Source organism: Passer montanus, unplaced genomic scaffold, assembly GCF_014805655.1.
Source record: "Passer montanus isolate IOZ18808 unplaced genomic scaffold, ASM1480565v1 scaffold22, whole genome shotgun sequence".
NCBI lineage: Eukaryota > Metazoa > Chordata > Aves > Passeriformes > Passeridae > Passer > Passer montanus.
Window position 1 is genome coordinate 3,204,338 of NW_024366815.1, and position 18,736 is coordinate 3,223,073.

The window sequence follows — 18,736 nt, forward strand, 5'->3', positions numbered from 1 at the left end:
GGCTGAACTCCTGACAAAGTCAAGCTACTGTCATATGTTTGACTGTAAGATTTAACAATTACCATACATACCACGATAGTGTAACTCAGTAGGCAAGCAGTACCAGAATACTGAAATCTATCTTTGGCTATACATTGACATTGTTCATTAAAATGGCAATGGATTATCATATAATACCTGGAATTATGAAATTATTTATATGTTTATACTATTTATATTTTCAATATACAGATATTACCTATAAAAAGTATACCTTTTTAAATACACACAAATCTTATGTATTTTTATATCGGTATGAACAAAACCAAACAGAGTATACTTTGTGAATCAAACCTGCAAATTAGTATTTTGTGATCAAATACACAGTGACTGAGCATAGCAAAGACTCTCTGAGGGTAAGATTAAATATTAGGACAAAATGGTAAGTACACCAGGCCAGACAGTGACTAACTTACACTGAAAGTTTTTTTCATGTTTACTGTCAGCTATGAGTTCTTCATACTACTCAGATGAGTCACAGCAATATGAGTAACATATCAACATGTCTTGGAAACAGTAGCTCAGAACAACAAAACCATAGGAGGTCAACAACATGCACAAATGGAGTGCACATTTGAGACCATTCCAATTTATATTTAGCAGAATAGCCACAGCAATTACAAGGTAAAAATATTATACTATTCTGTGCATTCAGAATGTAACTACTGCATTATAACTTTGGAAATACAGTTTAAGCCACCACTGGTAATATTTAAGCAAAGGCTACTATGCGGATCCTAGTGTTAAGAGAAACACCCACTGGAACCATTCACAGCTGAATGTCTCCAAGAACATATTCTGTTCCTATCTGCTATATCATTGTGAGATTTCAGATTTTGTCAGTGGTTTATCTACTTGGATGAATGTTACAGTCAGGCAATACATTCAGTCTAAGATAACCTGGGTTTTGCAAAGGACAAAGAGACTCTAAAATGACAGACTATGAATCAGAGACATAATCATGAAAGCCTCTACTGCCATATCCATATCCAAGCCACTCAATCCATATCATCCTAGTGAAAGTCAGCAGCATGGCCAAAAGCTAACAGATAGAGCATAATAGCAGCTAGAGAAGAATAGCAAAGCTTCCTTAAATAATGACAATTAGTTTCAAACAGATTGTAAACATAATTTTCCATATCACTATATTACAGATGCTGTTCCATTCCTAAGTTTATATCTAAAATGAATTGCTTGATTTTGTCCTTTAAGAAGTACCTTTCTTTTTGAAAGAAAAACGTAAATTCATACAGTATCTGTGGATTTCTTTTCCAGCTTGTTATTAAAATACCCTTTTAATTTTACAAAGTTATGAAAGATCTCTCAGAAGCTCCCAGTGGGCTAAACCTGCTATAACAGAGGATTATAAATAAATACTTCAAATCACAAAGATACATTCCACTGGGTAAATGCAATTGTACAGTTTCTTCAGGTTTTCAGTGATTTATCATACTGTTTTGCATGGGGGTGGGGAAAACCCAAAAGACCTAACCATGATGTTTTGGTACTAACCAGCAGAAGCTGGGGAACTTCAAGGTGCTTGCCTTATGTAGGCGGCCATATAAATTAAAGATGGATAATCCTACACAGCTTATGGGAGCTAAATGCATATACCGAACTTGTGAACTGCTGTGACATTTGAAAGTGTCATTGACCATTTACTGGAGGTCAAATTCTCAAACAGTTTTCAGGTCAGAATATAAGTTAGCTTAAATAAAGTGGCTTGAAAAGAATATAGATTGAGGCAGTATTTCATAAAAGCTTTTGCCCATAAAACTGCAGCCTCATTTACTAGGTGACAAGAAGCAGAGGAGGAGTGTGCTCTCATTCAAAGCACATAAAATTTCTAAGTCTGCTGCTGCTGCAATTCAGAACTGAACATACCTTTCTATAGCCAGTGCATCACCAGACTGGGAATGCTAATTTCCTGGAACAGAAAACTTAAGACCACCTGTCAAGCAAGAAAAACTCAGGTTCTGCAGACAAAAGGCAAAGAACTTGAACACTAATGACTTAGCTACTAATGAATACTAGCTAAAACTTGATAAATGAAATGCAAGTTTTTGTAAAATATAAAATATAAAATATCTATGAAGAATACTTTACCCAGTAATAATGCGTGCTGTGGAAACCCAAACATGACCAGTTAACACTTCTCTTAAAGGGAAGTAGCAATGAAACAGGAGTTACAGGACCTAAGCACACAAGCTTCACACAAAGCATTTGCTTCACTATCTCATTCTTGCAGATGAACTAGCAGACTCTAAGTCAACTCCTGTTGACTTCTGATCACCATTATTTTAAAGAAAATTTAAAGTATTTAATTTCTACATAAAACCCTGAAATCTAGTTCAGTACTAGTTCAGCAATTTTAAAGAATTATTATCTTCCTGCTCCTTAAAAAAAGGGAGGTGAGGGAAACAGATCTCACCTTAAAAATCCAGTCCAGTTTCAAGTAAAGAAATCTGAACATAACACACCTCAGATATCCTGAAAATAATACATAACTTGGTGTCTACCACAATTCCTTGTCAGGAAACTCCACATTTGGAGTAAATTACATTACTTGTTTCCATGTGATAAAAACATTTTGCTTTCCCTGACTGAAGAACTAAAACAGTAAGATGCATACTCTTTGAAGGAAAAATGGGGGGTTATTTGGGAGCAACTGCTTAGACTAGTTCAGATGTTTTCTTTCAAGTAAATATTTCTAGCAGGAGACTATTAGATGTTCCATATTATTTTATCTGAAACACACGATTAAAAATGTTCAAAGATCCTTTCCCTGTCCATAGTACAAATATCACAGATAACAAGTAGCTCTTTAAAAATGGACCACAAAATGCAACAATTTCTAAACAAATCAAGTTCATATTCACTACAATTCCAAGACAGGATACAAACATCCTCAGCCCTTAGCATATCAATCTTACTCACACTCCTGTCTCACAAAGGAGGAACTGAGACTATACCAACTCATCGTAGAAGAACAGAGTGCAAAAAGGAAATAAAATCATCTTGCCAAGCTCCAGGCTTTCACTTTTAACCACTGGAATGAAAACCACAGGATTGTTCCAACCACAAGGCAGACAATACAGTACAACTTGCAACTTTTATTCCATTCTCATGACTGCATTTACAAGTCAAACAAAAATAGGAGGATTTTTTAAAACCAAAGCACTAAGTTATACAAAGAAAACATTCCAGGGAGATGAATATAAGAAAAAGTGTTCAATATTAAATTAAGTAGTATGATTCCCTCATGCACCTTGATTCTGATTTAGAATCAAAATCAAGTTATGAACTACAGTCTATGTCCTCAAACATCATAGTTGATTTTATTTAAGTTGCTTTACACACTCGTAATTTTCTGCCAGTCTTCAGTGCAATTTATGAAAACTGTACTTACACTTCTATAAGTATTTTTTGTTTTCAACACTGAGTTTAACAAAAAACCCAAATAATCTTCAAATATTCAATTATGGAATTATGCAATCTCAAAACTATCTTGTAAAAAGAATATTTGGTTCATGTTTTATTACAATATACATATTTATTAATTTAACAAAGGTACAGATTATTTTAATCTGATTTTATATCTGATTTTCAATAGCAAAATTGACCCTGTTTTAAGATCCCTAGTTCAAATATTGACTTTTCACTACAAATCATGCATTTATAAACCTAATTCAGCTCTTTAATTTTAAGACAACTACAGAATTCTGAAGCATTCACATTTCAAAGTTTCCAGATTTCAAGCTATGCATCAAACTTTTCTAGCAGAATAAAGGGCATTCTTGCAACACATTTTGGAATTCCAGTGAAAACAGCAGCATTCTGTCGATGGCTGGTATCTGACAGACACAAGCCAATAGGACAAAGAAGAGATCTCAGTGTGAAGTTCAGCTTCTTAGTGAATGAACCTCTTAGTGAACGTTCCTACACATGTTCTGAACCAATCCAGAAAATTTAAAACTTACAGATTTGCTATTAATGCATTAGAAGATAAATTATTGTGCTTTTGTCCTCAGTACTCACTTTTCTGTTAAGTGAATCTCACATATTACCACTGAAGTGGTCAATCTCACAAGGAATGCCTTCTTTAACAGCCAAGATGCCTATTTCAAAGGTTATCAAGCATGTTTGTCCTTCATCAACTGGTTCCTTGCACCTTCCCTTGAGTATTCACTCCTTCTCTAAAGATTGGCTCAAAAATGTCAAATAGACTCCTGGCGACCTTACTCAATTCTTTGTAACAAACTTATCTGCAAGCATAGTTTAAACTGTACTTTGTTCCTTACATTCTCCGCTACTATGTTATTTCTTAGCTGCCACTGGTTGCAGGATCCATCCTCAATTACAGGAAATGAGTTGTCATTTTCAGGTGTGTTGCCCTATCTCTATCAGAAAGGTGTACAACACACTACATCCCTCTATCAGTCCATCAATCTGGATTCACACTGAAGCTTTAATGTCTCCTGCCTCACTGACTGCAACGCATGTTTCCCTTGGACTGACAAATGGAACACTGGTGCAACCACAACCACTCACCATCCTACAATGAACACTTTTTCCCCAACTCCCTGACCACCTCCCATGAGTCGTCTCAGCTTCTCTTTTGGGTTTCTCTTTTACCCAAAAAATGCTGCTTGCTGTCCTTCTGAAAATCTTCCACAGTTTCTTTTGTCAGCTTACACCCTCATGCTGCAGTAAGTTTTTAATTCTTGCCTCATCAGCTCACAGTGACAGCTTCCAATATATCTGTTGTATTTTCAGCGCGTACCTGTCACAGGTCTGCGATTTGGAAGAAGCACATCAAAAATCACCAACAAGGACATAATGCAGAAATGGACTCTTTAAACCTTTTTCACTATGGAAACTGCAATGAAAGTCACAGTTCCTATTCTACTACTACTCAAAACATTGCATATAACGTACATTGATACAGTCCTCCCCTCTGACTGTACTCAATCAGTTTACGTTCAGAAAGTATGGCATTTTACATTTTTTATTTCAATTCTATACAGCAGGAACCAAATCTTTAGCTCGAGTTATGCAACTTAACCCATTAATTGGGAGATACTTCCATCTTCTAAGCACTAAAATATTACAAAAATTCAGCCAGCAGGACAGATATGCAAACTTCAGCATAACTGTGCATTCACATATTTGCTTGTCCTTATTTGTTACCTTCCTTTCCCACAGTATGCAGGCTTCAAGTACTGTTCTACTACTATTATTACTGTTCTGTATTATTAAGCAATTTCATTAACATTCCAGCCAATGTCTGACTAAGTAAATATGAAACATTTTACTTGCACAATTACTTGTTCTATGACACTATTTGAGCTCTTACCTTAGTAAAATTATTCAAGTGACCTAGTTTTCTCATATTTGACACGCCCTGTAATTTGGCCACATTTTGGAGAATCTCTCTCATGTTATCACAAGGGTCTGCAAAAGAAAAGAGGGTATTAGCAGATACAGTAAAAGAAAAATAAAAAGAAGAAAAATCTAAACATGCATTCAAGATGCAGCTTCATAAATATAACAGGTACTCTCCAGGTCTCACTTAGGGATACAGAGCACTTTTGCTCCAAGAGGCATCAATTTGATTTATGCTAGGGACCAAAACCATGCATATCTGAGTTCTGTAGAATAAATGCTAAAGGCCATGGAAGAGAGACACTCTTACTTCAAAGAAGATTTTAATCAATATCTTAGATTTGCAGTTAACAAAGAAATCCATTTAGTGTCTGAATACCAATCCTTACATCTTGTAAGTCAACAACTTCACTGTTAATTCCCTTGTAACTTAAATATAAAGTAAGCTCAAAAACAGAAGTTAAAATATAGTGTGTTATTGGCACCCCACATTACTCCTTTTTTCTCCTCCAGACAAAGGGCTGGTGGGATTTTGGAAAGATGAGACCTCTTTTCTGCTCTCCAAATTAACTGCTCTCTACAATGATTCTTTAAATAGAAGGGTAGGCCTTTCCAGCGACATGGTAAGTGAACTACAAGGCAAACAAAAACCTTAAGAATGCTGTCTTCTTTCTTCTTAAGGGTCCACCATCGCAGCAAAAACAGATGAACAAAAAAATGCCACCCAGAAACCACTACTCACACACCAACTGATGACCCTGCATTCTGTCAGAAACCAGAGAAGGAGTACCGTGATGAGAAGCGACACTCTTGTCCCACTTTTGGAATTAAGGTTGGAATTGAGGCAGAGTGGAACAAGCTGCACAGAGTGAGGCTGGGCGCAGAGAGCTGCACAGGGAGCTGTAACATTCACTGCAGTAAGTTCTGTATGTGGTGGAAGTGTGGCAGGGCAGGTTTTAAAGGGACCTATTGATGCAGGATTCTCATGGAGTTTTAGATTAGACACTGAGAATAGGTATCAGCAGTTTGAAAAAAATGAAAAACCAAGGCTATCCTGAAGATGCAAACCATAGAAAGTAACACATTACCAAATAGAAGAAATAACTGCATTACATAAAATGAAGTCTTTATTACAAGCCTGACATCTAGTAAGCAGTAAAAAGAGAGCTTCTGTGTGTGATGTCCCACACTAAGTTTGGTAAGAAAAACTTGCCTCCTCCTACAGAATGGAACAGCTGCAGCTGAGTTTGCGGCATATACAGAGCTTTTTACATTGCTGTTACTTGCAAAAGTGTGTTTATGTATATTTTATTATAGAAAGGAAATCAAGAACTGGAGATGTAAAGAAAGCATCACCTTCACTACCTCTCTATAAACCATGCTTTTACAACACTTCCCGTACTTTAAAAACTTAAACAAGTTTAGAAAAGCAAACGTAAGTAGCAATCTTACTAGGATATATCCAGAATGTGTTTGGACAGACACGACCTGCATTTGCATCACCACTAGGAATCAAGACATTATTTATAAGCATGACACTTAAAGGTAGGCACCCCCAATTGAAGTGTGCAAACCTGTTAACCCACAGTAATCAATGAAGATTTTGTCTATCAGCCAATGAAATCAACTGCCACCACCTTGATTAGCTGCTAGATTCCTACTCAAGGGTAAGGTATGCAATTGCATCGACTATGGGGTTTATAATGACACTTTAGCACATGTAGAGACATGCTACTGTCACACCATATAATTCTGGTAATTTTCAAAGAAACGATCAGTGAGATTTTGGGAAGACAAGGTAAGTCTTAAACATAGGCATCAATTTCTATTAGCACTAGCTTGATGTGAAAGATCCTTTTCCACAAATCTACTCACAGCATACACAAAGTCAACCATCAAATACACAAGTATGGACACAGCTACACAGCAGTATGCACAGTAAAACCAGGTATCTAATAACTTTGAAATTAAATTGGAATATGTGCATGGACCTCTTCACATCCCTAGGAAAAAAGAAAAAAAAAATCTTTTACATTTTTACAGAAATTAGAGACAGGGAGAATCTTACTGGATCTATACCAGGTTTAGGATTCCTCTGCACAATTTGCTTTTCCAGGGCTTCACTCAGTTTAAGAGGTTTGCAACAGCATAACACAAAATCATGGAATGGCTTGGATTGGAAAGGATCTTAAGATCACCTAGTTCCGGCCCCCTCACCGTGGGCAGGGAATCTTTTCACCAGACCAGGTTGCTCAGAGCCCCACCTAACCTGGCCTCGAACACTTTCAGGGATGGGGCTCACTGAAAACAAGTAGTTTGGATTAGTTAATGGCACTACAAATAGTTTATATCATAACTTACTTTCAAGAGAACGTAACAGGAGAGGAACATCGCTTCCTCATAACCCAGTTTCTTTGACAATACACACTGGCTCATATCTATGATTTGGCTTGCCTTGGGTAACATGTATGAACTTCCCTGGCTCATAACACTTTTGGACCTGTAGAATTCCCTGTTATGCCACAAGAAAGATCCCAGGTGAGCAGTTTTAAAGCAACATAACTTTCTAAAATGGCAGAAAGTATGTTTTGATTTTGAAAGTGCAGATGGCTACATATGCACAATAAACCCCTACAAAAACTAAGCACTCTGTGTGGACAGGAAAGACCACAAGACCAGCCCAGAAAACCTCTTGTGCAATAGCAATGGACATTCTCATTCAGCTATCTGATAAAGCTGGCACTAACTCAGAAGTGCCCAAGTTGTCCTGTGCAAAAAGGCAGTCAGTTTGGATGAGAAGAAATAAGAACACAACAATACTACAATCTCCCATAATAACAATTCTGTAGTAATGACAGATCTGTATAATAAGGACGCCTAAACAAAATGTCTACTAAAACAATTTTACTCTATTTTTGCATAAAAAACACCAACTTTTTCCTCATTGTGTCCTCTTTCAGTTGAGGAAAAACTCATTTTTAGAGACTGAAAAGTCTGAGGAAAGAGAGGTTTGTGGAGCTTATCAGGGCACACAGGTATTTCCCAGAAGCTTTATCATCAGGTAAGTAATTTGAAGCAAACTAGGAACTCCAGAGCAAAAGCTACAAAACTGTGAGAAAACTGAGAACATGACAGACATTACCACTACTGAACTGATAACATAAATAGACCAAGTTAGCTGTGTCACTCTTCAATCCTATCAAAACCAATACTGCTACAGAAAAACACAACAGTAGAGAAATAAAGACCCTCTCACAGTTTATTACCTCAGAAGGAACTAAAATAACAGAAGCTTTTTTGGTCAAATACTGTCAGGTGAAGTCTTGTTTTAAACTTCAGAAGAACCTTCTCACAAAAAGTATCCTATAAAAAAGTTAACAAAATAACTGTGACATTCTAACTTCATGGAAAAATTGGTTATCTTCTTTTTCCTTCTCCTGAAAATGCATCATACATTACAAAGAAGTAGAAAATTTATGTTACTAACTAAAGTATTACTCATTTTAGTAAAAGTACAGCCAGTAAGGAATGTAGACAGGCCTAAGAAAACTTCATGTCACAGATGTAAATGAATTTGAACAAATCAATGTGACTTCCTAAGTGGCAATTCAGTCCTTCGCTAGTCTGCCCCTCACATTGAAATGGACTTGGAAAGAGACTGAATACATCCTGGATTCTAAAAACTAAGCTAGGTAGCTTTCCTGTAATCACAGATCAGATCCAGCACTATCTACCTGTCACAAAATCTCACAAAGGCACTATAAAACGCCGCGTAATGCAGAAATAACAAAAAGCACAGCGCAAAGTCACAGACTGATTTTTCCGATGAAATATCACAGCCTTAAGATTTCATTTCAACTGTCAAGGTTAACAGTTCATCTTGGCCTTGACAAAGACTTTTTTTTGTTGTTTGGTTTTCTGCTTGTTTCAGTTTGTTGGGGATGGGTTTTTTGTTTCTGGTGTTTTTTTGGGTTTGTTTCTTTTTTTGTTTTTGTTTTGTTTTGGTGGGAGGGTTGTAGAGGGAGAGGAAGGGGCTGTTGTTGCTGTTTCACAGATTCACAGAATATTCTAAACTGGAAGGGACCCACAGGAATCACTGACTCTAACTCTTAGGTAGATGGCTCATACAAGGACTGAACTCAAAACCCTGGTGCTATTAGCACCATGCTCTAGCCCACTGCCCTCATCGGTGTTGTATGTGTTGTTGTAAGGACTCCAGTTCATATCACTGCTGTAGAGATTTCTTAGCTCTTACTCTCTAGCTACGCATGTTTTGCACCTAAAATGAAAAAAAAAAAAAAAAAAGAGCAGACAAGCCACTTATTATTTTAAGATCCCCTCAAAAGTCTTTTCTTTCCTTACTCACCGCATTTATTACTGATACACTGACTTTTATTGGGAGAAATTTTTTCACCCAAAGCACTGTCAAGCACTGGAAACAAGTTGCCTGGGGAAGTAGTTGAGTCACCACCCTTGGAGGTAATAAAAGATGCACAGATGTGGCACTTAGGAACACAGTTCAGTGATGAACTTGGCAATGTCAGGTTTATGGCTGAACTCAACGATCAACCAAAACAATTCTACAATCTCCAGCTGGCATACAGCAACAACCAAATATCTTCACATTCCTTCCCATGGTGCTTCTGAGGGTGGAGCTGTGCAAAATGACTAAACTGATCTTCCAGCTTTCTTCGGCCAAAAGAAGCGCAACCTCTTCCTTTACTTACCTTCCCTGTCCTGTCCCACTATATAATGCACCTTTCTCCTTTACACTGCTTCAGCACCCATCTTCCAATTCACAATAAAATTATCCTGCCAAGTATCTCAGTAGAATCCTTTTCTTGTTCTTCTGACTATGTTAGTTCTCTACTGAGTTACTGACTCAAACTGAATACTAAATTCTTACAAAACCCACTCAGAACTGGCTGTGCCACTGAGCCATTTCCAGGTAGAGGGGTGGAAGCAAGACATACCTGTTCCACATGAAACCCAGTAGAAAGAAGTCACCGTTTTTGGGGTTTTTTTGACCTGGACTTTACAACTTGCAAGTTGTCGCAATTATTGTACACAAAGCCACTTTGCTCAAATGTCATCCAAAAACTTGTTGATACATAAAAAAATTGCAAATCAGCCCACTTGTGTCCTGCAGCAACAGCTTAGCTTGCTCATCAATATTCTCATTTTCTCTCAGTCTGCTTTTTGTTGGACAAAAAAGCAAAAACTTTGAAGTAGCAGTGGTTGTTCTGTTTACTTCTGTTATACTAAACAGAATATCTCACTCACAATTCTTTGCACTAACACCGTGTACTTAAAATTATAATCTTTAGCACAGAGCAAAGCTGGTGATTTTTTAAAACTCCAGCCTCAAAACCTCCATGATTCTCTATGCCTAAAAGTAATTCACAGATGCTGTATACCAAAAATCTTCAATGTTGTGTTGTTTGTTTTTAAACTCTCATGACCTTTTAAGGCTTGACTCATTTTTTCACCCCTTCAGGACCATGACATTGTTTTTCCCCAGTGAGAACCATGATGCATTCTGACAGATCCCATTCTCCAGAGAGAAAGAACATGACAGAAGTCCAGCTACACAAAACAGCCAGGCTCCATCTAATGCAGGGATGAAACAGGACCAGCAATAGCTATATTAGCATAAGTGACAACTCCTTTTGCCTAACAGATTTAGCAGCATTGTTTGACCAAATTCAGTATGCTAGAAGCATGCCAATTCACTGTTCTGCTATGCACATGTGAATGAAAAAGGAAAAAAAAAGAATGACAGGCTTTAGCACACAAATAATTCAGTAACTCTGAAGTCAGGCATGAGTTAAACTGAGGAGTGTGTATTACATGCACCACTTGGTAGGTGCTAAAACAGTACACAGTACTGTAGACAGTAGCCAATGTATATATTCAGTAACTCTAAAGTGAGAGACTGATGTCACACCTACTAGAATCACAAGGCCAAAAAGTGAAATAAAAGATTAAATACTTCTAAATACTTCCTTTAAAGAAGGAAGTTGTATTTCACTACAGTCAATCATCTCCCCATTGACATACACGAGAGGTTATCTTCCTCTTACAGAAAGAATCATAGTAACGATTGGATAATGGATTATTCTGGTGAACCTCCTATACACCTCTACAATTACTAGATATTTTTGAAGTGTAAATGCCATCCAATTGCATATTGTTAAGCTGTTCTTAGCTCGTTAAAGTACATGCTGCCAAAATGAAGGAAGTGGAGTGAAATACACCAACTAGAAACATTAATGCACTGTTCTCCACTTCCCCTGAAATGAGTTATCAGTTATTAAAAGCAGTGAAACATAAGAAATCAGTTACTTGGAGGTGCCTATGTAAGAGTATATGATAAGTAATCAGCCTTCTAAAACACATTTTAATCAAGACCTTTAATAACAAAATGAGCTTCAACAATAAGTCATATTCTACCATTATCAACTTGTTGCAGAAAAAAAAATCAGGATTACTTATTACTTATGTATAAATTACTTATGTAATCTTCTTGATATTAAAGTATTTTTAATTTAAATTTAATTCAAAAGGTGGAAACTGCACAGAAAACCTGAGAATATGAAAGATGAGAAAGCTACATAAAAAAAACAAACTGCGAAACAATCACTCTTGTATTATTTTTATTAACACATCAACTCTACTTTGCCAGATTCTAAAAAATTAGTGCACGAATACTTTGCACTCAATGTGTGGTTTTAAAAAAACACAGTAATATATGTTTAGACTGAAGGTATATCGCAATTTATAGTGTAAATCCAAAATATCCTGTCTGTTTCTAGTATCACATTAACATAGTTACGGTGAAAATTGTAGTGAATAGTAAGCCAGACAGATATCCTCTGTGATCATAGTTAAAACTCTGCTATCACACTTCGAGCCATAAATACTTCATACTGTAAGTTTTGCCAAATAAGACTTGAAAATTTTTGATTAAAAAAATTCATACGCATATCAAGTCTTATCATTGAGAGTAACCCCTTAAAAAGTACTAAGTGCAATTTCAGCAGAATGCACCTTTATTTAGTTTGATTCCCATAGCTTTCATGGGGAACCATACAAAGACCACTTTATTTTGAATATAGGTAAGTTCCAGTAACTCATGTATGTGAAAACAGAAAGCAAACAAAAACTAAGAACTGAGACTATTTTCCCTCTTGCTTAAGAAAGATTGCTTAAGAAAGCTATGAATATATGAAACTGGCTCACTAATATGGAAAAAAGTACACATCCTCTCTTTCATGGCAGTCAGCAAAGAAAGTCTCAAAACTATTCCTCGGCATACATCACTCTGGTAAAAAGCTCATATACAAAAATACCTACGAACTAGACATCAGTGGAAAAGACAGCGTATTCAAGGTAGGATATAGGAATCTAGAGAACTTCAGATAAACAGGAAAGCAGGATTACTTTGGCACATATGTGCTTGTGAAAACATTAAGTAAAATTAAATGCCTACTGTGATTGTACAGATTTTTCTTCTGCAGATGTGCATAGATAGTGTAAATAGGTGTCAGGAAATAAGCAGTTTGGTGTTCCAGTCAGCTTGAAGAGCAGCTGCAAAATGAACCACTTTCCAAAATATGGTCTTATAATATTAATTCTAACCAAGACACTGAGATTACACCTGTAAAAAAGCCATTCTTACATCCTCACCTAGGAATTATGTTAATTATTCCCAATGTGTGATCTTGTATGGCAGCTTTGTAAAGGGCATTGCTTTACTGCTAAAACTTCTAAAAAATGGGTTTCATAAATGAAACGTTAAAAGCTTTCCCAGGATAGAAAGAGAAAACTGAAGGACCATTCCAAAAGATAACTACTACAAGGCTGACTTGACAATTAATTACATACAGTTTCTGATAAACAAACCGTTCTTTACACAAAATCTAGAATCCTGCATAAACTTCCTCAAGACCAATTATGAGAATAGTATTAAATAGTATTAGTTAAGACTATGTAAGGTACCAAGGCATATTAAAAAAGCAACTCTTAAAAAAACCTTGTCTATTCATAGAGAGAAAATATCTATTTAGTCCTCCATTTAAATTTACAGTTACATCCTCAGCTTCCAGGAAGACATGATGTTCATGACAAGAATCACAGCAATAAGTCTTGATACATATCTTTGTGAATTACAAACTTATTCCCAATTCCCCCACCTCTTACCCCTCAAAAAAATCCCAACAGAATGTCATCTCTCTGCACTACAAGATACACAACTATAAATATTGCATATTATCATGACTAAAACCAATCTTTTCTTTTGAAATTTTTATCATGATCGCTTAATAACAATCAAATATAAATTATTCTGGAATACAGTTAAATTCAGGAAGAACTTCCTTAAACTTTCAAAAACTCAGATGTTTAAAAGAAAAAGAAAAAATAAAGGAGACAAAAAACACAAGAGGGTCAAAATCCTGGAGGCTGGGGAACATTCCATAACTGTGTGACTACGCATTTGTTTGCCCTGTTGTTCTGCTCTCTTCTCTGTAACAATTGTAAACTACTGCCAAGGTTGGAGTGACCCAGTACAACTGTTCTTATGGTCAAGAGCCAGTAAAAGCCTTTCCCAGATTTACAAAATTTCTTATGTCGGTACACAAATCAAATTGATACTTCCCAAAATATCAGCAATGAATCTGAATGGTGAATATAAGTTTATTGTAATGGTTTAGAAAATTATCTTCAGTTCCTCCAATGCATTTTCTTCTTTTCTGCCACCACTCCTAGAAGCAGAAACATCAGGATGGTCGTAATTTTAAGCTGTTTTAACAAAATCTGTGCCTTTCTGACATCTTGCAAACAGTATTTGGAGAGTGGACCAGGCAAATCTGCTTTCAAAACCACCCAAGAGAATTTTGATCACATATTTCTCTAAATATTATCAAACTGAAATATGATCTTATTCTGAAACTATTTTCTCAATTAGTGTTCTGATTCTTCTCTGCATCATTTCAATATAATCAAGAACCTGAAAGCATAAATGTTACAGGGCTCTTATCAATAAACTCAAAGTTGTCAGAAGTAGCCACTGTCTCCAGAAATATCCTGTTACACAGGGCATTATGTAAGAAGTCTATCAACATTAGCAGATGTAGGATCACCTAGTTTGCCAATCAAGACATGAAGGGTGACTTGCATGACATGGAAACACCAAAGTAGTAACATAGTCAAATTCAAACCTTAATACAGTGGCATAACTAGAAACTACAAGTAATTCACAAACAGCACCAAGAGAAGCAGGAAAACATTTAAACTGCAGCAAATGTCATGCGCTAATTTCCCCATCCTAAAATGCTATATAACCAGAAGATTTCCAAACAGTGCTGACTGATGATATTTGAAGGCTTCATTCCTTCACATTAAGGAATAGGACATGTCCTTGCATCACACGAGTAATATAGTCACACTGCTGTGACCATTCAAGACTTCTACTCTTTCTCCTGAAAAGGGACAGGAAGTGTCAGTCATATTTATAGATTTCACAAGACCTAAATACAATTCTCTGAAGATAGAAGACACCTAATCTATTGGTCAATGTCAACTTAGTAAAACCTATCCAGCTGAAGTAGCTAAGCTAAAAACTGAGCTGCAAATGCCACACTTATAGAAACAGCAAGATTTTTTCTATTTCATTTTTTTGTACTTCATGAAAAAACCCAGAAGTCTACCCATGACACACACATATGGTTTGCATAAAGAAGGAGATGAACACATTCTAAATTCTCTAGATATGAGGTTGCTCAAACTGAATTCTGACTTCACTGATGCTAAGGAGGTAACAAAGGAATAAGATTACTTACAGATTTAATAATTTGTTTTTAAATAAGTAATTTCTAGGCAACAGCTGTTCTTGACAGTCCTCCAAGTAATTATTTTTAAATATATGTATTTATTTATAGTCTATGTACACTTCAAGCAGGAAACCAATCTTCTATGCAGCTAAAAAAACCCAAACAAAATCCCTATGTTGTTCATCATGCACCTTAACATTAAGAGATTCATTAAATTATTCCTTGTTACTCTTACAGTTACTGTGTATTTTTCCATAAGTCAAGACCATATTGATTTGCTTTAAACACCTTAACTCTTAGCATAAATATCTCCTACCAATCAATCTGTAGTCTCAAAGCAACAGAAGTAGTTCATTTCAAAATGAATACTTATGCAAAAAGGGCACAGAGATGTACTTAATTTCGGCCAAACAACTGCTAACTCACAGGAGTCATTTCAAAGATGGCAAGTAAGTAATCTTTACCATTTTGCCACCCTTTTTCCTCCCTTGGACTTAAATGGTTACTGAAAGTATAATTTACAAACAGCATGAAATTATGTTTTCTTACCATTTTCCAACTGAAACAGAATTAAAAACTTTCATTTTGCATTTCAAACAATTTAACACAATTCTACTAAACAAGAAAATAAATAATAAACTAAAAACTGTGTTTCTGAAATGTTGCAGGAGCAGTCAGCTGAATGAATTTTCAGATCTACCCAAACCCATAGCAGTAGACAGCAGATGAACTAGAATGAGCTTAGAAAAGTCTAGGGAAGAACAAAACCAGTAAATCTGGGGGGAAAAATCTCCCCTTTTAAGAAAATGTTCATAAAGGCTATCACTCAGATTAATTTTTTAATGAACAACATTGATTCAAAGGCTATTGCTGTTCAGGCAGAATTCAGGTGAAGAGATTTTCTCATATTTATTTACGCAAACTTATGCAAGCCACTAGTGACAGCTAGAAGGGTTTCAAGTATGTGCTAGTAAAATTCAGTAACATAACTAAAAAATATTACTGCAAGTATTTTTTGTTTGCTTTTTGGGATTGGGTTTTGTGTTTGGTTTGAGGGTTTTTTTACTACATTTTCTCACTTATGCATCTTTACCAGTGTTCCTCCTTTACATCAGATGCAAAGATTTGATGAATACACCTTTTACTAATCACGTTCAGAAGTTTTGCTTCCAAAATCTCCATCACCACACCAGATGATAGGCAAATGAAAAAAAAAAATTCTGCAACATATACAAATATACCAACATTACAAACTCTTAAACTAGAACAGATACATTTTATTGTCACAGTTACAAGTGCTCCAGTTAAAATGTTGACAAATACCAGCCAGCACTTCCGTAGCACTGTTGTGTCTCTATACCGACTCTTCTGCATCAGACCTATTCACAGGAACACTGCTCAGTGTGCGAATTCGCCTGCACTATTGTGCAAGTATCTGCCTACATGCACGTAAATCACTTCCAAAGAAAAGCAAACTTCTTACTTTACCTGATATTTTGTGTAGTCATCTAAGCCTCAAGACACATATTCTTGTCTTAGTTGCAAGATGGTAGTTAGTATTAAAAGTAGACTTGTGCCATTTACTGTTTTGAAAAAGAAATCTCAGAACGAGTTTCTGTTAGTGTAAAAATTAAGAAAAACTTGTCTGATTTTTCAGTACATTCCCCAAAGTCAGTTGTCATTTCAGCATCTCTTCTTAAGCTGTCCTGTAAAGCTCTTGAGCATTGCTCCTTTCTGCAGTGTCAGAGTTTGTATGGATATTAAGAGTAGGAAAACTGCAATTTTAATATGGCTATTTCACTTCTTCCCACTTTAAAGAAAAGTAACTGTACCTGAAGTTAAGCGTCTCTTCTATGTTTCTAGGGTAAAACTTCTGAGATTGCTAGGTAACTGGTAAAGTACAGATAAAGGTCATCAGCTTGGGCAAGTGATGCATATTTTACGGACAGGAGATGGTTGACACAGCTTCCTTGTTGACTATCATTTATGACGAAGGGCGAGTTCCTTTAGACAGCATCTACATGGGATAGGCTCTAACAGAAAAATTGCTGAAATCAAGCATTGCTCTAATCTCTAAGTGGGAGATGCTGGAAGCAACAAAAAAAACCCATGAATAACATTTATGACAAAGACTCAAATATATCAAGAAGGCAGCAGGAGACTTTGACACTTCAGCACTCAGGAGGGAAGGAAGTATGTTGAAGAAAGTAGTGAAAACATAGCATTGCTTAAACATCTACAAAGGTGTTTGGATCAGTATAGTGATACTGATCCAAATCACAGAATAATCTCTGGTAATAGAAAGTACAAGATCTTAGAATAGTTGTTTTATTCTCTGACCACAACATTAAGAACAAAGAACCCACACACAAAAACAAATTTAGAGGTGCTGTACTTAAAAACTTTAAAGACAGACATAAGTGTAGATCTTCAAAGACATGGTAGTACCTAATTCTTAAAGAAATCTGTAATCTTAACAACAGACAAGCAAGCCATAAGATTTTAAAGTGGTCTTTTGCTGAAATTTTTCTTTCATTAAAAATGTGGTTCTCATTTTGAAGAAATGGAAAGTGGAAATATTTTAAGCACACACCATCTTAGTAGTTCTGTGAAGTCTTAAGATTATAAAAGTAGTGCTTAGGAAGCAAAGCAAAAGGTACAAAAGTGTTATTAATCTAACTGGGACAATGCACTATACAATTCTAAAACAACATTCAACTAAAGCACAAGTACAAGCACAAGTGCAGACAGGACAGTTAAGTGTATGACTTAATTCTGAAGTGCCTGTATTCAGCACTTCAACTCTCTTACTTTTAAAACCTATCGAAAGCTTACATATTGCCAAAAAACTTAGCAGGCCACCATCCTTGATCACTTTCTCTTTGCTCCTCCTATGTAATAAAAAACTCCAACATACAAAAATAACACAGCATAACATTTCTCAGCCAACAAAGTAAGAGGTCTCTCCAACGGTTTTTGTCCCATTGTTGCATATTTCTCGCCTCAGGAGACTGAATAAAAAATGTCACTAATTATCTTCTTATGACTGTTACAGTTTCAGTTACAGATTCACAAAAAAAGGAGCGAAAAACACCTATTGCTCTGTGTGACTTGCTCAAGCACAACATCTCGCTATACCTACCCATGAAAATGATGGCCGGCCATACTGCAACGTGTGAAAGGTACCCACACATTTTGATTGTCTGGCTGTTTTAAAAACACTGTTTCTATGGTGTGGTGGAGCCCCACTTCCCCAAATTTTCAAGCCAAGTACATTTTCCACAAGTACAGAAAGAAACACCTAAAGGCTTTCTGTAACAGACTTGCCATTAGCATGGAAGAACTGCCTCTGAGCCATTAGAAAGTATGCACCAGCTGCCATCTCTACAGTGGTTTCCCTACTGCCACACTGCAAGCAACACAAAAGGGTTATTTTTCTGCTTCCCCCACTACTTGAGATTTCAGTATCAGATGTGTGC

General features: G+C 36.1%; 1 protein-coding gene across 2 annotated transcripts in view; it reads right to left on the reverse strand.

Moving 5' to 3' along the window:
* RICTOR (RPTOR independent companion of MTOR complex 2) overlaps positions 1-18,736 on the reverse strand; it is a 77,302-nt gene that overhangs the window by 51,719 nt on the left and 6,847 nt on the right. For both annotated transcript variants that reach the window (XM_039709847.1, XM_039709846.1), the window contains exon 3: positions 5,396-5,493. In XM_039709847.1, the coding sequence (XP_039565781.1) occupies positions 5,396-5,493 (98 nt within the window). The remainder of the gene's footprint in view (positions 1-5,395; positions 5,494-18,736) is intronic.